We start from the raw sequence: 22,141 nt of genomic DNA, 5'->3' as shown, positions 1-22,141 counted from the left end.
TAACTTCCCACAAAGTAAGATGCAGTTCTTTCTAAGGAGAATGTGGCAAGGGTTCTTGGGTTTGTTACTTGCTAGTTCAAAATTGATTGTTGTGTGCTTCAGTCTTTGTTCAAGAAAGCAATTTTTCCTCTCTCTGAGTTAATGCAGCAGTCCTAAGCTTAGATTTAAGGAAAATGTGAAATAAAATCTGCTGTTTAAACTAAAATACACATTCAAATTTGCATCTGTCTTCTTTGAGTCATAGTCATAACTTAGAAATAAACTGAAAGTAGAACTGGACTTACCAATGAACTGACTACTACAGGGAATTACCCATAAATTGTAGTGCTACCTGCAGTCCTCTTGGTATTTACTGTAGTTAGATAGAGGACATGAAAAGCCTGCTTTTTGCTTTGTGAGTAAGAGTTAAGCTTCCTCTGCAAACAGGGCCACATGTATTCTTCTGTAGTGAGATGCATGGTGTTAAAAATCATCTGTAAGTACAGTTGAAGTATAGCTTTTTTTTTTTTTTTTTTCCCTAGCTGCTAGAGATGTGGGAGTAACAAAAGCAAATGGTTTGGCTTCTCCAGCTAGTGGGAGGCAGTCTGGCCATCACAACAAGCATGTGGAATCTGTCCGACCTGGCATCCTCAGTGACAGCCCCAAATCTGCCCGCAGCCCCTTTCACCGACAGAGGAGGGTTGTTTTCTATGATGGTGATGCCAGTGATGATGACGAAAGTTCCCACTTGCACAGAAGCCAGAGGGCCAAGAGCCAGGAGGATGCTGGCGTTGTCATTACCACCTCATCTGTAGAAATCGATGATGAGAGCCAGGACAGTGAGTCATCGAGATACAGTGTCATGGAGACATCTTCCTCGGTCTTCAGCAACTCTGTGGAGTCTGCAGACAGCACGCTGGAGCAAATTGAATCTCCTTTTTTCCCCATCATAGCATTTGATTACTCAAGTGTGCCTGAAGTTCGTCTTGGCAGCCTGAGTTTGAGGGAGCTCCGGGAAGCACAGCTTGAATCCAAGAGATCGCCAAAACTTGAGCACAGAGCAGTCACCAGAGTAAAAAGCATGATGAGCACTGAGTGCCGAAGCCTTCAGAGACACAGGACGGAGGAGCATGGCTCTTACAACAAGCCTGTTGCCAGAATGCTCCCTCACAGCAAGAAATGTGAAGCGCCTGATGCAGTTGGGCAGGGCCAGGTTGAAGTCGTCACTCTGGTTCGCAACGAGCACGAGTCATTTGGCCTGGATTTGGAAATCCAAGCCATGCCCTTAAAGGTTGTTGTCACAGGGATGCGGCCAGGTGGACCAGCAGAAATGGTAATTTGTCATTTGAGCTGTCTTATAGTGATGTGCTTTCCCAATGTGGGGATGATTATTATTATTTTTATTGTTATTATTAAGCACCTGGTCTGTTGAGAGTAAGCACAACTGAGGATTTTGTCCTTGCTGAGCAAAATGTCTCACCCCATATTGTTTTGGAGCTGCTGCTAAGTAAAACGTTTCTGATTCAGAAGTGCATCCAGTCTAATTCAAAATTAAGAGAGGCAGGACACAGATCCACTGGGATGTTCTCATCCCCCTTTGCAATTGCAATTTTGAGGGAATGCAGTTTTTGTATTTATTTTCTAACTATGAGCAAAGACAAAATAAGTAAATCCTGGTGGCAGAGGATGGTGGTAACAAATGTATATGATGCTTTACTATTTTATTTAGAGCCCATATTACAGGGCTCTGGAACCAAGAGGTTTTAGGTGCTGGCCAGGTTTGCCAAAAGCTACAGTAGTACCAGTAACACATTGCTCTTCTGCATCTCATACATGCCCATACCAGTATGGATAAGTGCTTCATGCTGGTTGTGGAATTGCTAGATGCAGAAGTGCAGAAAAAAGAATAATACCCTGGCAGACAAACCTGGCTGCAACATTTTTAATCTCATTAGTGGCCACTAGAGTAAGAGGGGATATGGCATAGCAGTCTGAATAGGGCTGTGAGATCTGGGGATTTGGGTTTTGTTCCTGCCTTTTTCTCAGACTAACTTTGCTGTATTTAGAAGCAAATCTTTACCTTAAGAGCTCAGTTCATGTCTGTTCACTGGTTTAAGAGTGTTCCACCTGAGAAGTAGTTCATGCATGGAATTAAAAAATCAGTGTTCTAGTCCTGAAGAAGCCAGGGCTGATCCATCCCATTTTATTTAACTAAGAGGGCTCTGTCCTCCATCCTGATACTTATCTCCCAGAGAAACCAGCAGATTTTTTTGACCTTCCTGGTTTAGATTGATCTTTAATTCTCCTCCTGGCAGAAACACAATCTGTTCTTTATTTATGTGCTGGCAAACTGACAGCAGTGGTACCTGTGCTCTGCAGTGACGTGAAATAGGGGATGTTGCTCACAAGCTATTAATTGCTTCCCTGTAATCTTTGCCCCTGTGGAAGGGCTTCTGATGTGTATTTATAATTTCCTTGAATCTCTCTTTGCATCAGGGATCAATGGGCAAGATGGCTGTAGGAGATGAAATTACCACCATCAACAGCATCCCCGTCAGCAAGATGATGTATGAGGAAATCTGCTTGCTTATGCAGTGTCTTCCCACATCCGTAACCCTGGAGATCCAGAAGGCAGCATCAGGTGAGAAAGTAGATTTGCTTTCGTACCATTTATTCTGGGTACCAGTGAACAAAACGTACCTGGAACAGCTGGCCCTGTCCCAGCTTTACACTTGGATTCAGAGAAGAGGACAGGGGGACATTGTGTCTGCATTGGTGAGGCAAGCAAAGCACTTCATCGCCAAAACCAAGATTCAAGGTCCTCTCTAGTACCATGATAAGGGGAGAAAACCTACTCCTGTGTGAGTTATTCAAAGCTCCCACATAGAGTAGGACCCTCCTGCCATTATTTGCAGAGATCATTTGGTGTGGTCCTGGAGCTAAAATGGCAGTGACTCTTGTCCTGACAACTCATTTTATTGCTGTGCCTGTTTATTAAATATATTGGCCCCTTTTAATCAAATCTCTCTCTCTCTCTTAAATCTGAAGTTCTAGTAATGTTTTTATGAATGGACAATAAGACACTAAAAGCCTATTTTCTTTCTTTCTTTCCCTTTTATGTGTCAGAATTCTCTAAAGTGCTGGAAGATGAAACAGAAAACTAAAATCTTATAAAAATGTTTATTTACGTGTTTAATTACAAAAAGTTTTCTAGTGTGAGTTGAAATACTTGATACCTCATTGCTTTCTGCTCAGGGCTGATTTATGCTGCTACAGCAATGTATGAATCCCCGCAGACTGTACAAATTATGTGGTGAGGAAATGTGTTTGAAAAAGAAAAGCGTATTTTTCAAATTCAGGAAGAACATAATATTTTGTTTTGTTCTAGCTTATGATCTTCTTTGTGTACCTATTAATACCTGGGAACCTAAAGTGCTTCCAGATGCTTGACTTCCAATTGTTCTTTAAGGAATTCCAGGCTTGGCAGCATCTTGTTCTTGTCTCTTTGTATTACTGTGGCTTTTTAAACCAATAGCACTGGGGTAAGGACACATGGGCAGTATTCTGTAAGGCACTTCACCCTTCCCTTTGTCCTATCCCCCTGGCAAAAATGGTGGTCTCTTCTCCATGTGATCCAACATGCTGAAGCAGAGGAGTACTTCAAATTATAACCTGGCTGCTTCAGATTTCCCTCCTGAGGTGTTTTTCCCTTGTTGACTCCAGGAGGAATAAGCACTTCTTAACATGGATACCTAAGTTAAATGATGTGGATAATCCTGCAGGTTTGTGTGAGAAGTAGAGAGATGAGCAGGAACCTTTGAATGAGCAGGAAATGATACTGGCTCTGACTCTCCTTCTCCATATACTTCCTGGGACCCATGTCATAGTAACTGGCCTCTGGAAGGCAGCTTGAATGGGGATGCATGCCTCAGAAGCAGTGTAGAGAGGTGGAGTCTGGTGTGTAGGGTGAAGTGCTGGAAACTGAAGATGTGGAGAAATGGGTGAGCAGGAATGTGTCAGAGTGCAGCAGCGACAGGGAGCTCGATGTGTCGCCCAGGAGTGGGTTAAACATGTACTGGAAGCAAGGAGAGGTCTGTGCCAGAAATGCAGTAAAGCCCATGTGCTTAATGTGTGCATAACGTCACCCATGCATGTCACATTGAACACCTGCAGAGGTGCTGAGGGGTCAGAGCCAAATTATTTATGCGCAGACTGTCACTGTGCTATCTGGTCACCTTTGCTATGTCAGGGCTTTCTGTGCTCCCCAGAGTCTCTATTGGAGACTTCAGAGATCAAGTGATTAGAAGCAGTGCTGCTGCTCAGCTTGACTTACTGCATGCTGACACTTTGGTAGTTGGCTGCTTGACTGCTGCAATCTGGAAGATGAGAGTTAAACAGATCCTGACTACTCACCTTGGATAAGTGGATTGCTCCCTTCTGTGCACTGCTCAAATACACATGGTTGTGATTAATTTGAGTTGTTGTAAACATCATTATGGAAGAGGGGGAGTACAGATCAAAATGAAAACATGTAGTCTATGTGGGTGTCTATTTTTGTAATAAAACCTGGTGTTTTCTATATCACTTCTTATATTTGACAGGATTTTGCCTTTTTGTTTTTCTTCTTATTTTCTTTTTCCTTTTTTTTTTTTCTTTTTTTTTTTTTTAAATTGTGATGCAGCTGTCAGCAGATTTACAAACCTCATCCTGTCTCCAGGGGTAGACACTCAAAATCAGGCCAATGTCAACAGCATCCTCACAACAGAGGAAGAACAGAGTTCTGGGAAGCGAGAAAGAGCAGGTCTGCAAGCTGCTGTCAGCGGCTGCGCGGCAGAGAGAGCAACACTGCCGCCTGATGCCATGAGCAGGGACGTGCACAGAGGTACCCCAAAGGGCAGCCGTGACGAGGACTGCACGGCCATCCCTGTCACTGACATCGATGACCTGCTCAGCCAGATGGGTGCCCCCGAGAGCAGGGCCTCGCGCACTCCGTCGCGCGCAGAAAGTCCGCTCCGAGACGAGTACACCACGATGTGCTGCTGTGGCACTGACGAGGGCTGCCCCGGGTCTGAGACACGAGCACCCAAGGAGGAGCTGCTGGAAAAAAATGTGAATTCTGGAGCTAACGCACAAGGGGTTTTGGGGCTGTCTGTGTTGGACTCCATCAACACAGGCAAACTTTTTACTGTGAATAAAAACTCTTTAAATAACTATTCTAGGAATTTTAGCAGTTTAAATGAGGATGAGTTGCCTGCAGCAAACTCCCTGGAAGGTAAGAGAAGTGACCTAATTCCAAAGTCAATGTATGGGGCTGCGGAGGATTCTCACTCAGACGCAGAGTCTGTCACGGAAGCCTTTGACAGTGCTAGTGAAGCGTTGCTTGGGCAGCGTGCTGCTGCTAACGCCCCTACGGGCTGTACTGTAACAGAATCGGATGAGGAGCAAATTGAGATCTGTTGTATGAATGACGAGCCACAGAAGCCCACACAGGAGCAGCATCTCACCTCTGGAACAAGCTCATCCTCACTGTCCCCACTACACCCTTACAGTGGCAAAGTTTTGCAGAAGGAGGGCTGCGCAATGTGTGGGTCACTGGAAACAAGCATCAACAAACTAGGTTTGGAAGATCATGGTGGTCCTACTCCATGTTCTTCACAGTGTCCAGATGTGTCCTCCGCATCCTTGTGTTCTCCTTCCTCAGTTCTCCTGCCAGAAGAAGACATCCTAAAGAATTCAGTCAGTATCCCTGAAGTTTACTCTTTCTGTAACAATGGTGCCTTACGTACAGAAGAACAGATGGATTTGGGAAACAGTAATGAACATAAGAAATGCTGTGAATCCATTGAAGAAAAAGGATCTCTGCACTGCAAAAAGACAAGCTTTTGCTCTGCTGGAAATGTCAGTGTCTTGGAGAACAGCTTGGTTGAGAAAGAAGGATGTCATGATGAGCAGAGATCCAAATCTGAAAGTGAAATGGCAGTTGATGACTGTAATCATGCTGTTAATTATTGCTTGGTGAAGAAAGAAACCAACAGTTTGTCCACCTTGTCTAAACCAGACAGCAATCATGTGAATGCATCATCAACAAGAGGAATATCACTCAGGTCACCCTTTCCCACTAAATCTAAAGATCCAAAGGCTAATGCAACTCATGAATTGCCAGGAAAAAATGAGAAAATTAACTCTGTGACTTCAGGAAGGACTTCAAATGGAAAAGTCCAAAGCTCAGGCACAAATCACTGCAAAGGAGCTGCAGTACCGCACAGCCCATCCTCACAGAAGAAATCCTGTCAGGAGTCTAAGGCAATGGCACAAAAAAGTATAATGGACACCCTTTTAAATAATCAGAAATCTAAAGCAGGACCAAAGCTAAAAGGGTTCACCATCAAAAGCAAAGCAAAGACAAATTCAGATTCTTCTGGCATTACTCCTACCAAAGTCAATGGGGCTGATCAGAAAAGGGCTTCTGTTTCTCCACAGCTGTCCCCCAAACTCATGGGAAAGAAAACACCATTGTCCCGTAATTCACCTACAAACTCAGATCCTGGAAAGAGCATTTCAACAGCCTCAAAGACTCTGAAATCAGAGCTAGAAAATAAACCCTCTCTGGTAATTTCTGAAGATTCACTTCTGCCTCTCCTGAATGGCAGCAGCAGTCCAACCACGAGTGGTGAAATGAAATGTGGTTGTGGGGAGCTGTCATGGGGAAAGCAAAAAGAGAAGCAAGTTTCCGTGCAGGCTATGGTGTGTCAGGGTAAGGGTGCTAAGGTGGATAATTTCAGAGCAAGAGACAGTCAGTCCATAGTCACTTCACCTCCTCAGGGGATACCAAAAGCTGAATATGTGAAAGGGAGGACTGATAACCCTGGAAGAGACCTGAACACAATTAAAAGCGTCTATAGTGCAGATGACCTTAGGCAATTAGATCTGCAAAACATAGGAACGTCTGCTGGAGCCTGCTCTTCTTCATTGGGGTCCCCCTCAGTTCAGCAGGAGCAGCTGGAAGGGCAGGAGATCCAGCGGACTTTCATTGAAGTGAAGCTTTCCTCCTCATCATCCCCTTCCTCCTCCTCCTCTGCCTCATCCTCACCAGCATCGTTTTTGCGGCTGCCCTTGCTGGAGAAAACAGAAGAGGTGAATGCAGAAGTGCTTCGGCCGGCAGAGGAGATGGGGACCGTGCAGTATTTCTCAAGAGGAGATACTGCTGGAGACAGACGTCTCTGTGGCTTATCGAAACCTGTGACAAGGACCTACTCAATGCCATCCCAGTTATCGGGTCACTTGAGGGAGGACTGCCATGTTGCAGAGGTTCACCCTGTGCAAGGCCCTCAGGGCCAAACTACAGAGGAGAGATACCCACAGGCAGCAACAGGGATGTTAAAGATGGTTCACCTGAATCTGCCTAACAGCCAGAGTGGGAAGGAGCAGGCCTATGCCTCCAAAAGTGCCCAGAAGGTCCATGACATGTCCCCCTCAGCCAGTGACATCAGCTACCCTACTGCTGATAAACTGAGAAGCTTCAGGCGGAATTACTATTACTATGAGCTGAACTGGCCACATGAGCCAATTTCATCCTTCTCTGTCAAACAGAGGATCAAATCCTTTGAAAACCTGGCAAATTTTGACCGGCCCATTGTGAAGGCCATTGACATATGCTCAGCTGCAAGGTTGCCCCTTGCCAGGAGGTCATGTGGTGGGCTGGCCACCACATCCAGCTCCGCTGAGTCACCGTGGGCACTGCGGCGCAGCTTGAGCTCCTACGGTGGCAGCCCCAGCCCAGCCAACGCCGTGGCCAAGTCTCCCCTTGGCACAGAGCCCACGTGTGTGGCTGAGGGTGGCAAAGGAGATGGAAAGCCCCAGAGGAGCGAGGAGGATGGCACTGGGGCAGACGTGGCCACCTTCCCCACCTCGGCCTCGCAGGTGCGGCGCAGCCGGGGCCTGGGGCGGCCACTGCTGTCCCGCTCCAGGCTGCGGGAGCTGAGAGCTCTCAGTATGCCTGACCTGGACAAGCTGTGTGGAGAGGGCTTCTCAGAGCCCCCACAGCCCACCTGCTTCAAGACAGAACTGGAAATCACGCCCCGCAGAGCCCTTGGCACACCCACCCAGGGCACAGCAGCTCCACCAGCCCACTGCAGCCCCGCAGAGCTGGGTGCCATGGGAATGGGAACCTGCAGCTCCCGGGGCAGCGGCTCAGGCACACCAGGTTCTGCCTCAGATGATGACATGCCCCATGGCAGCTCTCTGGATGGGGGAAACAGCTGGTCTATCAGGTTGGTGTCAGCTTTAATATTATTGTTTCATCCCTAGCCAAGGCAAAGCTTCCACTGTGCCACAGGTCTGCCCCAAAGCACGTTTCAGCTGTGGCCCCAGCTTGCCTTCCCCTCAGAGTCTGAGGGTGCCATTCATGACCTTGATGCCCTGGAGCTGCCAGGCTGCTGTGTCTTGGTTTCAGAACAGGATAAAACATTTTACCCTGGAATGGCTGGGTTCCTTTTCTGTGACCCCTCTATCTGGTTTTGGTCAGTTTTTGGCCATGTTACAGCACAGCAGTACTGGTGGAGAAGAGGCTGCACAGCACTGGCTGCCAGCACAGCCTGTGGTGACAAACGAGCTTGTTGTCCTGCCAGAAGCAGTCTTCAGATGTAGCTGTCTCCTTTTAGTGGCTGTTGATAAAACCATTAGGGAAGGATGAGGGGAACAGAACAGGGATTGACTTTCAGAGTTACTCTTAAATAATCTTCTTTGCCCCTTCCTGTTCTCCCAGCATACACCATTTCTTACCAGTTTTCAAGACTCTTTCTTTATCATTTATTCTAATGCAGCCTACACTGTATACATGAAATGTATCTCTACAGAGTTGGGAAACATAGAGCTCTTCTGTCTTTTTATGTTTATTTTAGCTTGGATCAGCTGCTCATCTCAAGCCTGGACCAGCAAAAACTGCAATCTGTTTTGTCAGTGGTAGTACCAAAATGTGATGTTGCTGCTATGCTCCAAGAAGTCAAAGCACAAGTAAAGGTAAAAACCACAAGATAAAAACTGGGTTATTGGTGGATTTTAGAGGGTTTTCTTAAGGGTAGGTAAAATCTTTTCCAAACCGTTTCAGGGCTCCTCCAGTAGTAGTAGTCCCATGACAAGCTATTACTATCAACTGCAGTTAATTTTACTAAATGCCTGCTATAAACTTGTGGTAAATTTGAATGGCCTTTTGAATAAGGAAGTTCAAAAGCAGCTGTGAGTCACAATAAATAGACCTATTTTAAGTGGAAAAGTATTCTTCTGTCTCGGCTCCCCAGTAACTGTACATCAGAATTTAGCTTTCCACCAGCCATCTGGGTCAGAGTCCATTTCCCCACCGTGCAGGGGAAGCTTTGCTTCTCTTTGTGCCTGGTGCCTTTTGCTAGAAGCTGCAATCACAGAAATTGAATTTATTTTGTTCCGTGCTGAACTTGAGCACCACAATGCAGCTGCTGAAGGGTTTATAAGAGACTTCTGTGACCTTTTTGTTCTCTTCTGTGGAAGCTGGTTTTTGCATCAAGATAACTTGTTTCATTATCTAGGTGTTTGAAGAAGGCTTCCAAAGTGAAATGCCTGTCAGAACATTACTTCCTTGCTTTCGGTGTTTCTGTTTGTGGGATACATCCACATCCTTTCTAAATTAGAACAGAAGTTGATAAAATAATGACAGTACTAGAAGGGAAACTGCCATCTGGTCTGCATAACTGCTGGCTGGGCTGCATCTAGAGTGTTCTTGAGTTTGTTCACAAAGATTGCAAATTTCAATCAAATTTCAAACAGAACAGGCTGGGGGGAAAAGGGCCTCCCCAAAATATCCAGCTTTATCTCCTTCTAGGGGACAGCATAGCTAAAGCATGCAACTCTCAAAAGCTTGGTGAGCCAAGAGGGCTAGCTAGGTTTACTGACAAAATTAGAATTGGATTGCACAACTGGACAGAGGTAATTAAGTGTTCTCTAAAGTATTTTGCATGTGGTCTTGGAGAGATTATTTATTTATGCCACTTTTCAAAGTCTGAGAGCTCAAATATTTATAAAGCTGAATGCTTTTTGGAATGCACTCCTTGTCTGCATAGTTTCTTATCCATATTTAAGCCCAGTGTGGCACACACTCTGGAAAATTTTATGTTATTCAAATGGTGGATTTTGAATGCACAATAGAACAGTTCTTCATAGTTATCCAGTTGCTGAAAAATGAGACAGACTGCCTGATTTGGACTAAGGCTTCCCTGGGAAGAGTTTTTCACTATCCTTTGTTCTAAACAGTGCTGAATTTACTGCTAGCATTTAATAAATGCTAGTAATATTAATTTAAAAATGGGCATTTTATTTTGGTCTCTATGATTGGTATCTTTGGCTAACAGTCTAAACAGAGGTGATTACTGGAGGCCTGGTGTGTCCTTTGTGTGTCCAAGTAAAGCAGTAACTGTCCCCAGCCAGGTCTCTGCCCAATATTACATTTGCTGGCAAGGAGCATTTTTGAGGGCTGGGGAGGGAGGGAATGCACCTTGGGAATGGGAACCCAGTGTCTAGTTGTGTTGTTGACTGGCCCAACATATATGATCCTTGATCCTCTTTTAACATCTGAACTTCTGACTTTTTTTTCCTTCCTTCATCAGTGTAAGCAAACTGAGGGTTTCAAAGGGTTTGGAAAGAGCGTGACCTCTTGAAGAAAAAGGGTTGCTACAATACTTAACAGTCAAAGATATGTGTATGTTTCCATTGTTTGGAAAGGGGCTAGCCTAGTTATCATTAGTTATTATTTCTAGCCAGACATAAAGCTATTCTCACCTGAGTACAGGTGAGCCAGGTCTTAGCATTTACAAAACACTGTGGACTAAGAGGTTCTCCCCTCACTGCTCCTCTCTCCTTGGATGCTGAGGGATCAGTGATGTGGAGCAGGGTGACATCAGTTTCTGACATTGCGTCTCTAAATTGCAGGGATGCCTCTAGTGTAGGAAATCTGTAGGCACTGTTTGGCAGAGAAACATGCAGTGAGACTAAGAATTTGACTTTCACCACAAAATTTAATGATCTGTGGCTCTCTTTGCCATCTGAAACAAAAGGCAAATGCTGAGTTAATATGTTGAGTTTAGTGAACTAAATATATCATTTAACGCTAAATAGATTAAGAGATTGGCTTCTAATGATTTGCTGCTACTTTTAGTATTGGCAGTAATTTAGTATTCCTGGGGAAAAGCTGAGAAATCTGCTTTCTACTCTCCCCATCTGATGCTCTGCCCCACAGATAGGTACTATGTGCCTGCTCCACCAAATTCCTTTCAACAGATCCCCTTGCACCACAAAACGTGGTCTCTGTGACAGTGTCAAACTTGTTGGAAGCAAACCTGTACCAATCCTTTTCCTGTGACTGATGCTCCCATTTCTACAACAGCACAGCTTAGTCCTGAGGCTCCTTGCTTTCATCTTCCAACTTCTTTCTGCTGTCCCCTCTGACCTTCCCAAGCTTCAGTAATGTGGCCACTGCCCCTTGGAGGATTGTCCAGCGCTGCTGAGAAGAGGTTGATGCAAATACTCTGCATTACATCCATGTTTCTCTTTCGAGGAAGGAGAAATTGGATAACAAAAGTTATCCAGAAGAGTACAGTGCTTGGTCCAGAAAGGTGTATGGGAATGTTGAATTTTGACTGCAAAATGTTGAACAATGCAAAACTGACCACAGCCTGTAAAAATTAGGCTGCCCAAGGTATAATGCCATTTCACTACCCTAATTTTGACTTTGTTTTCTAGCCTTAAACTGACTGAAGAAACTTTTCTTATCACCTGAGTTCTCCTAGATGGCTGCTTCATTCTGTAACATAAAGTGAAATGCATTTAATATCTCAGTTTTGCTTCCTTGAGTTGCCTCTTTTCACCTGCCCTAGTGTGTGGGTATTGGGAATTTGTAATTTCTGTGGGTACTTGGTCTTGATCTTTGGTTTTTTGTTTCTTCTTCCCCTTCCTGTGCACCTCCATTTTTCTGCTAGAGTAAAGAAGACACATACTTTGTAGTCTTGCACAAAGAAGAAGGAGCTGGCCTGGGATTTAGTGTTGCTGGAGGAATAGACTTGGAACAGAAATCAGTCACAGTAAGTGATGGCTGCAAGTCATTTTTCTACAAAGCTCACTTTAAAGGAGGCTGGTGATTAGATCAAGTGCTCGTTTATCAAGACTCACTGCAAGTCATTCATGGTGTCTCTCAGAAGCAGCAGCTTACCATCTGCTACTGAAATCAGAGTGTCTGGGAAGTGTAATTTTTATTATTGGAGATGGATAACAATTATGCTTTCAGGCTTTAAAAATCTGTTACTGGATGGGATGGGCTAGATCTAAATCCTATGGATGTAAATAAAAATTCTGCATGCAGCTGCAGTGCACACAGCCCTTTGGGGGAGACTTTTATTTCCAGCCCTTGAAAGGAAACTCTGTGCAGCAAAGTTCTGAAGGATTTTTCAGATCTCAAGAGTGATTGTTGCAGACCTCAGCAAACATTATGGATTTCACATTACAAGTTTGTTTTGAGATGTGTGGGTGGTCAGTAAATGAGGGTTGTTGTCTGGTTAGGGTTTTTTTTAAGCCTTAAGCAACATTCTGAACCAAAGATAGTGTCCTGTTAAGATAGTGGTGTATAAAAAAAGTCTGCTCAATAACAGATCAATGAGACAGAAAAATCCAAGAAAACTGGTGTCCTCCTGTGTGATGGTTTCTTTAACACAAAATATGCTTTCAAATTCTGCCCTGAAAGAGAGAGATCCATTAAATGCTGAGGTTAGTAGAAGGGTATGTCCCCAGAGAGTTCCTTATAGAGTTCCTTACCTAGAGGGTGCAACATTAGCTAAAAAAAGAGATCTAGGATGAGGAACTAATGATGTCATTTTCCTGAATTCTGTTAGCCATGAGACCAAAGGAGTGTCAGTTCCTGCTCTTCCCTGATGTTTGCTGTTCAGAGAGTGTAAAGGGATCTTATTAATGTTCCTGACCTACTGGGATTCTGGGCCCCAGCTAGATTTAGGATTTCCACTGGGTGCTGAGCTGCTTAGATTGGCTGTTATATCCACACTTGGGTGCAGAAATGGAAATGCCTAGTGAGCTTCAAAGGTACTGAGGAGGCGAGGAAAAGCAGCAGATTTTTTTGGACATGACCACTGTATTCCACTTGCATCTGCATGCCTACATCTGTTATTGAGGCTGTTATTCCAGCTTTGAATGCCTGCTTAGACTAGCTGGAAATTTATCTCATTGGACCTGTGGGGTTGGAGCAGGTGCCTATCTCAGCATGGCTCTACAATGAGATGGAACAGGAGCCAAAAGGCTTCTGATGTCTTGCTGCTGGTCTGGGTATTAGGAAAAATTCCTAAAGATAATGTCATGCAGAAATGCGTCCACAGATTTGCTGCTTTGAACATTTGCTTGGCAGACCTAGTACTGTCTCCATGGGAAACCATATTCTGGCTGCTAAAATTAGAGTGCCTAATAGGCAAGTCCTTAAATACTGGGTCTTGAGTCTTTTAGTCAGTTCCTTTTTGTAAATGACACACATCTAAACTTGCTGGAAGTTTTCTCAAAGTTTAATACACCCTGAATAGAGTATTTTTTTCTCTAGAAAATGCATTTCAAGTCGCTAAATCATCCTTTTCCATCTATTTGCATGATATTTGATCAGCCAGATTGAGGCAAACAATTAAATACTTGTACAGCTGCAGTAAGTCAGAGCCTTTCTGTGCACAGATGTTTAGAAATGTGCATTTGAAAACAGCACAGGATGCATGTCCCAGTCAGTGGGAAGTGGGGGAGTGGGTGTTGCACACCACAGTGTTCTTGGTGGCTGCTGTGGCACAGACGTGGATTTAACCTCTGTGTCACTTGAATTATGGTAATATTGAAGGCCTTCGAGGAGTTCAGTGAAAGCATGAGTAATTTGTGATATTACGTTCCCTGGCTGGTTTTGGTTATCTTTGGCTTAGAAATGACCATGCAGTAACAGCATGTTTTCTTCTGAATTCCCCCATCCCCAAATGGAGATCTGTCTAGTCACTTTGAGTGTGTTCACTGGAGCAAATGCTGTGTGCCAGGCAGTGGGCACTGGCTGCAAATTTTGGTAGAGTGTCTCTGTTCAGCTTGGTGTGTAGAATGCTGTGTGTGGTCATGAGGCTAAAGCATCCTGATTAAAACCTTTCTTGTAGGTCCACAGAGTGTTTTCAAAGGGAGTGGCATCTCAAGAAGGGACTATCCATCGAGGAGATCTTGTTCTGTCTATCAATGGCAAATCTCTGGCAAGCTCAGTCCATGGGGATGTCCTGAATACTCTTCATCATGCAAGGCTGTACAAATATGCAGTCATTGTCATCCAGAAGGAAAAAGACAAAACAAACAATTCCTCCAGACTCGAGATATCAGCTACTGGCAGAAAATGTGTGGGGTCTGGGACGGATGTTTCCATGGAAATAGGAACAGGTATGATCTTTGTCCAAGAACAGTTGGAAGGATTCCTTTGCAGAGCAGGCTGAAGGGAAAAATGTCTATGTGTTTTAGATTAAAAGTGTCTGTGCCTTATGTGATTGAAAGGAGAAAATGAAATTACCTTTGAATTTTATTTGTTCTCATTGGAACCTAAATACAGTTTGGGGTTTGGTTGTTTGGTTGGGCTTTTTTTCAATTATTGTAACTAGATGCAAACTTAGAAGACATAATTTAGGGCTGAATCCAGTTTCTACTTAGGTAAGTGGTTCAGCATATTCTTCAGGATAATTCAGGATAAACTCCTCTTAAGTAACCAGTGCAAGAAAGAAAACAACCAGAAATAATTTTTAAAAATTTTAAAAAGCTCGAAGAAAACCCCGTGCCCTTTCATTAAGCATAGGGACTGAGCTTGTTCTGTGTAAAAGCAGATTTCATACTGTTTCTACTAGAAACATAGAAAAACACATTTTTATATTGCAGTAAATGGGGAAATAAGACTATTGAAGTCAGCCATCCCAAAGGAAAGTAGGGACAAATGGCTAAGTGGAAATGAATTAGTGGAATATTAGGTTCCTGTTTGGGAACAAGTCAGAATTTTGGTGTAAAGGCTGCACCTGGGGTGTTAAGAAGAGATCTCTGAATTTTTTTTTGAGATTTAAGACCTAAACCCCTTCAGCACGTATCTGGATGATGCTGCCTGTGGGAGCAGGGAATGACCAGGGGCTTCCCCTTCCCTCTAGGGCAACACCAGGCACTCAGCTCATCCATCCCAAAACCAGGACATAGAGCTGACACTCAATTATTTTTAATCTGCTGGCTGTAATCATTACTGTTCTCACGGGGATTTTTTTTTTCTGTAGCAGTTTCTTTTGTTTTATGCTTACGCTGGGTTTTATGATAGGAGTTTATAACACACTTAAAAAAGACATAAAAAAGGAAAGCACTCTGTTAATTAATGGATTAGCCTTTCTGGAATTGCTCCCATGGATATTATCTATGTAATTACTTCAGAATCCCTCTCTGCCCTAAACTCCCTGTATCCTGCACCCTGACAAATGCAGAATATCTGCTGGTCCAGGCGCTAGGGGGCAACATTATCTCATAAACAAAATAATGTTGGGTTATTCAGAACATCTTTCCACCCTTCCAGGCAAAGGACATTTCCAGATGTTTTAGATAACATTTAAAGTTGTGTAAGATAACAGTAGCAGTAATTTGTGATACAGACTGCATAATTATTACATTCACACAAGGCAAAGAGGATCCTGTTTTCCAAAACTGCAGATCTATTTCCTCCTAAGCAGAATCATGTTTTAAGTCAGCTACAGCAATATTGTACTAAAGAAATATCTGCTATGTAGGAGGCATGGCACAACTACTGTTAATTATAATTAAATACATAGACAGGAGACCAGAAACAACTTATCACCCTAGTAAGTGATTACAGATTTTTGCTTAAGAGAATGGAACATGTTTGCTTAATGAAACCTTTCATTAATTCCTGTTACTTAAAAAGACATGGTTCATTGAATAAGCAAAGGGAGCAAATGAAAGAAAAATAAATGCTTTCCCCATTTTTGTAATTTTTCAGTTACTTTGTTGATGTTTAGAGTATTTGCTAAATTTGCTAGCTATATTTTTGCACAAAAAATGATGCCTTGGCACGTTGCTGTTGAACATGCAAAATGAAAATCTCCCTTGTGTGCAAATGCATTTTGTACTGTCTCCCATTCACAGCTACAATGGAATACATTCACTTCTGAGAAACTTGATGGCATGTCATAGTCTGAGTAACCAAACTCTGAATTGTCCTGTCGCTGCAGCAAAAGCAAAAACCAGCCAAACATAACATGCAGTTTACTGTTATCTACATAACAAGATGCTGTCTATGTTCAATTGCAGATCCAAACCTGGACATGAATGATGTCATCTGTGTTGAATTATTGAAAACCTCTGCTGGTTTGGGATTTAGTCTCGATGGTGGAAAAGCCTCTATTGCTGGAGATAAGCCCTTGCTTGTAAAAAGGATATTTAAAGGTACCACTTGCATGCAGTGGGTTTTATCTCAGTTTTCCTTTTATTATCCCAGTTTTCCTTTTCCTTTTTTTTCCAGTCTGTGCATTGTATAGACATTTCAATTACTGTATTCAGCATTTTTTTGAAGCAAGGGTGGATTTTGTGGCTCTCACTTACTAGGCGAAAGTGTTTAGTAAAAGAAAAAAAACTCCTGGGAATGGCTAGGAATTGCATCTGCTAGTAAATGTGGAGCAGTCTGCTTTACTAAGTATAGGTCTGTCCACTAATCTAGACATTAGACTACAGCAGCAATCATTTATATAGTTGAAATGTTGATGCCTTATCCAGTTCTCTTTCCTAAGAAAGGCGTAGTGCATATAATCAGTGCTACTGAAGCACTACCCTGAGCCTTATGCCCAGTTATGAGTTTTACCATATTTTGTTTTCTTGTTTTAATTTTCAAATGTTAATATTAGCTTTTGCTAAGAATATGGGATATTTGTATTCAAAAACTGCCAGTTGTGGGTGCTTTGTTTGTCAGCAGGCAGTTAAACTTATATGAATCACACACAGAAAGAAAACAAGTCCCAGAACTATGCTGTGACTTTCATATGTCACATTGCGGTTTAGTGAAAAATAAGGCCCTTTCTGAAGGCAGCTGAAACTCTCGATAAAACTACATGTGCTCAGCATTTTTACAGAATTACTTTTCAGTTATTTATTCCTTCATCAAGATAAAAAAATCAAACAGGTAATTGCTTATCAGTTTGTGTTTGTGTGTGTGTGTGGTTTTTCCCCTCTTTAGAAAGCACTTCTTAGGGTAAAGGGCATGTTTAATTTTTGAGCTCATTCATTTACATACTTATATATAGTCCTTATTCCCTCCCTGTGATGGCTCATGTTAGTTTAACTGTCATTACAGAAAACATATTTTCATTAGCAGCAAAGGGTATGCCTCTCTCTAGAAGCTTTCTGTGAATGGTTTCTGTCCACAGTTTGCTATCAGTGTTTGATTTGTTCATCCCAGGTTTGACAGTCTACTGCATTACCACTTTACTACCCTGTTGAAATGCCACATACAACATTCATGGTTATTTTCTCTGTAGCTGTAAGAAAATCATGTTTCTTACAGCTACAGAGATAACATTTGGCATATTTAATACATGTAGTTTCCTTCAAAACCAGCATCTTTTCTGAGAACAAGGCTTTATCTTAGTTAAAATAGCCTTTTTTGTGAGATGCAGCATGGGGTAGCTTTCTAGAGCTGAGGTGAACATAAGTGACTTGTATTGAAATTGTTACAGTTGGAAAAAATGGTTTATTTTCATCCCAGTGGAAGACAGATTTTTGTGGGCTCACTTCTTTTTCTTTTAACACTGACTTTTCCCCCCTTTTCACTTCTAGGTGGTGCTGCGGAGCAATCTGGAAACATAGAAACTGGAGATGAAATTCTTGCTGTTAGTGGGAAGTCATTAATTGGGCTCATGCATTACGATGCCTGGAACATCATTAAATCTGTGCCAGAGGGGCCTGTTCAATTGCTAATCAGAAAACATAGAACTGCAGTATGATGGAAGCACTACGTCTAATCACACTTGCTAAGACAAACCATTTAAAACTGTCTAAAAGCTGTCTTTGTTTATAAAGCCACACAGAAGTGTCTTAATACTTTACAGAGAGGTGCTAAGAGCCTTGGAGAACCACTGAGCAAGCGTGTGATGAGCTTCAAAAATCTCACCTAATGATTGGGGATGAAGGAAGCCAAAAGTTAGAGACAATTTTGTATTATGTGGCAGTTTTATTGGAACTTCAAGACCTCTCCTGGGTTTGATTTAAAGTATTTTGACTGAGATAAATAACACTGTGCCTGTCCCTGATATTTTTAGTATCTGCAGAGTGTTGGTAGTAGAACTTGTTGGTTGCCATCCTGTTGACAAGGGTGGGTTTTAGACTTATCACTTAGCTGTAGTAAGACTTAAGGACACTTCCTTAGGGTCTGGTTCTTTTTTTTTTTTGTTGTAATAAGAGAATGTCTGGAACAGTCTCACTTTATTCTTCTAAGTGCAGTTTTGCTAAAAGTGCATGACAAAAGAGTATAATTTTGCACAACTTGTATGCCTAAAATACAAGCATTTTATTGCAAAGCTGAAAAATCCTCTTAAAACTAATGAACTAACTCAGCATCCACCACAACTGAATCTACTTCTAGTTGCAACTTGTATCTGATAGCACTTGGCGCTAATGCGGTAGAAATCTGTAAGAAAATCATGTCCAAATTATAAGTGGTTGTCTACCAAGGTGTATACTGAGTTATTAGTTGTGATTAAAATGGGGGCGATAAAAAATTAAGGTCTGAATTTTCAAATTTAGGCTTTTAATGTTAGGCACCTTTAAAATACATATATTTTTAAAAAGGGGGATAATTTCAAGTGCTGAGCACTTACAGATCCCACAGACTTCAGCGACCACTAAGAACGTCTGCAAGTTGGGCTGCTTTTATTTGTCTTCAAGAGGTTTAAGGCTGCCCAACTTGAAAGACACAAGCTGAAAAGTGGTGATCTAAAAATGGGGATTATAACAGATTAAATCTGAGCTGGCCATATTTGTGGTGGCTTTTAATTGGTCTTCTTTGTTTTCTCCTGTCCAGTATTTATTTTTGCTTGTGTGAGAGTGGGTTGAGGATGTGTGTGGATGATGCAAGTACACCCAAATGCATCAGGATTGGGCTGATACTGAGGGTTCTGGGTGGTGAAACTGAAAACTGTTTGGTAGGTGGGAAAAACCATGGTGCTGGGCACAGCAAAAGAGAAAGGGCTGCAATGCCACAGGAGCTTAGTTTGGATTTTCTCACCTCTGCTCACAGAAGAGGTATCAGTAGCAGGCCATGCTGCTTAGTCTGCTGTGCTGGGAGGAGAGCGTATGGGTGCAAGAGATTAGACTCTGTTATTTCTCTTCCTACATCTGGGATAGCTAAACAACATAAAATACATACAGGAGGAAATGGGCCAGTGTCCTTATCAGCTGAGAACAAGTTGTTTGTTCCACAGTGCTCAGGTTGTTCATCACATTAGGCTGGAGACTGCTTGCAGCCAACATGCCCAGGGTGAAGAGCTCTCAGCCTGGAACCAGTCCAAGTCTGACGTGCTGCCTCTGTTTTCAGTGAGCCAAGACACTGCGTAGCTGTTACAAAAAGGTCTGGGCTCGTCACTTGGCCCTTCCCCAAGATCATACTGTAGTTCAGTTTATTTACATTTATTCAGCAGTGCTTGAAGCAATTGCTTCCAGGTTAGTGGAGCACTCACTTGGGTTCTTCTCTGACAGCTTCATTAGACTGCAGCTCATGATGAGCAGAAGAAACTTCAGTTCTGCGAGGCAACCTGAGACCAGATGAATAAAAAAGCTGTGCAATGTTTGCCTAAAAATGAACAAATAGGTTTAATTCTTTTTCAGTGACATATAGCATGTGAATCCAGGGAGAGATGCAGCTTTTGGCTACAGGAAAGGCAATACTGTACGTAGTCCTACAGCTCCTTTGCCTGCAGGATTTCTGCTGAAACTAATTCAGGTTCAGTGCTGTGAGGTGACTGTGGACTGCGGGTCCCCTGTGAACCCAAAGCTCAGCCACTCTGTCGGGACTGGTCCATGCCTCCAGTCACCTCCGTGGTGGGAGAGGCTTCAGGAGGATGCAGCTCTTAGGGCTGGGGGACCACACAGATTCCAGGCCTGGGATGGGATAGAAGATGTTACCCCTGCATATTTGCTGAAAAACAGGGAGAAGATAATTTGGCAGTGACAGCTGAATGGTGAGGCCTTGTTCAGGAATGACCAAAATCCGACTGTACTAGAGTGTATAATAGATACATAAATTGCATGTGGAATTTAATGCAGCGTAGTGAATGCATACCTGTATACGTATAATACGTGCAAGTGCAGTACTGACTTTTTGCTACTTTAATGTGGTAAATCACAGTTGTGTTTTAGGAAATGGCATTTTTTTCAGTCCACAGTCTAGAATTCCAGAGGTTCCATCGCAGGGAGGCATATGTCTCCCTCACTCCTAAACCAGTGTGAGCTCAAAGGTAAAGTCTTCGTTTTGTAAATTAAAGTTAATTTGAGGTGTCTTAAGATGATACGTGGTGGGTATTTTCAGATGCTTATTTGCAGGTACTGTTCATTGTGAGTGATTTAGAAGGCTTTTTTTTTTTCAGTAATCAGATACTGTTCAGTATTTTATTTTACATGCACGTAGATAAGTGTTGGCTGAGTAACAGCAAGCAGAAATGGGGATTTTTGTGTGTGATTCAGTAGTGGCTATAATTTAAAAGATAGGTTTAATGTTTTAAATCTGATAATAGTTACTATGGGTAGAAAGATAACACTTCTCTACTAACTTTAGAGCAAGTAAAAGAGTTGTATTTAACCCTGATTTTTTCTGTTCCTGAAAATACCTTTTTTTTTTTCCTTGTGAAAAAAACAACATCATCACTGATGCTGGTATGATTACAGTAGCATTTCCTGACATCTCTCTTGGGGTGACATTCCCTGAAAAAGCTCCAGGATTTATGCAGTATGGGTGTCTATTTCGTTACAGACAAGATGGGTAGACCAAGCAGATGTAGTAAACTTTTGGTTACACACCTGGCAAAGTAAATGTTATTTTTCTAAGAGCCTGGTCACGCTAAAATGATGGAGAACGTTGCATTAGTTCATCAGTGTTCAGGAGGATAATGACCATTTTTGGCCTTGCTGTTTGCATATCAGTCCCCATGGTGATTCTTCAACCTGCTGGAGTGTTGGCCAAACTCTAGGAGAGCAGAGACTTGACAGCTGCATCCTAGAAGACCAAAAAATCAAGACGAAATTATGCACTTCTTCACCAGGGAACTGAAAGCATTCCAGACAAGGGGAGTTTGCTCCTAGATGGAGAAGGTTTAGGGCTTTGGTGCATCCAGGCCTGGGGCAGCTGAAGGTGCACATCATGGATATGAGAGCAGTGAGATGCTGCCATTGCATGTTCTGCAACCTTTTGTACTTGAAAGCTCTTTCCAGCTTCCATAGGGACTGCATCTGTATTGAAAACTCTGAGATTAGGGAGGGAAAAACATTGGATCATTTTCTCGCTAAAAAAAAAAATAATAGAAGGACAGATAAGTATTAAGAAACTGTTAAGTTCATAGTTCCTAATGACCCTCACTTAAAATTAACCCTGGTAAATGTTCTGCAGTGGTTCTTGTCAAATTCTGAAGGAAGTGTTCCCAGATGGGAATGTTTACCTGTTTCTATGTTTAGGTTATGTAAATGTACAAGTGAAAATATTGATGAAGAGTAGACTAGCTCATGAGAAAAATGGGGATCCCACTGTAGGTAGATTTTGTGTGTTAGTCTGATACACTTATTGTATGATACTGTATATTTACACTTTTATTTATATAAATAAAACTTCTTTTAATGAAAACTGTTTAATATGCCTTGTATATTATAAAAAAGTCAGTGCAATAACATGAAATAGATTGTACAATTTTTTTTTTTTAATTTTTGTCTCTTCTATGTCAATCTGTATTGCTATAAACTGTTTTGCTTGGGTTTTTTAGTGATTTTGAAAATAAATGGTATCCTTAGTACTCCTCTAGATATTTAATTCTGTTATGCCAGAGTCTGTCTGGTCCTCAGT

General features: G+C 42.5%; 1 protein-coding gene across 4 annotated transcripts in view; it reads left to right on the top strand.

Moving 5' to 3' along the window:
* PDZD2 (PDZ domain containing 2) overlaps positions 1-21,925 on the top strand; it is a 175,962-nt gene extending 154,037 nt beyond the window's left edge. For all 4 annotated transcript variants that reach the window (XM_015653548.2, XM_033520415.1, XM_015653547.2 and 1 more), the window contains 8 exons: positions 522-1,312; positions 2,476-2,620; positions 4,661-8,249; positions 8,880-8,997; positions 11,982-12,083; positions 14,178-14,448; positions 16,357-16,491; positions 17,875-21,925. In XM_015653548.2, coding sequence (XP_015509034.1) covers positions 522-1,312; positions 2,476-2,620; positions 4,661-8,249; positions 8,880-8,997; positions 11,982-12,083; positions 14,178-14,448; positions 16,357-16,491; positions 17,875-18,041 — 5,318 coding nt within the window. In that variant the 3' untranslated portion in view covers positions 18,042-21,925. The remainder of the gene's footprint in view (positions 1-521; positions 1,313-2,475; positions 2,621-4,660; positions 8,250-8,879; positions 8,998-11,981; positions 12,084-14,177; positions 14,449-16,356; positions 16,492-17,874) is intronic.
* Positions 21,926-22,141: the final 216 nt, after the last annotated feature.

This window comes from Parus major, chromosome Z, assembly GCF_001522545.3.
Source record: "Parus major isolate Abel chromosome Z, Parus_major1.1, whole genome shotgun sequence".
Taxonomy (NCBI): Eukaryota; Metazoa; Chordata; class Aves; order Passeriformes; family Paridae; genus Parus; species Parus major.
Note: the sequence above shows the minus strand (reverse complement) of the source record. Positions and strands in the feature narration are given on the sequence as shown.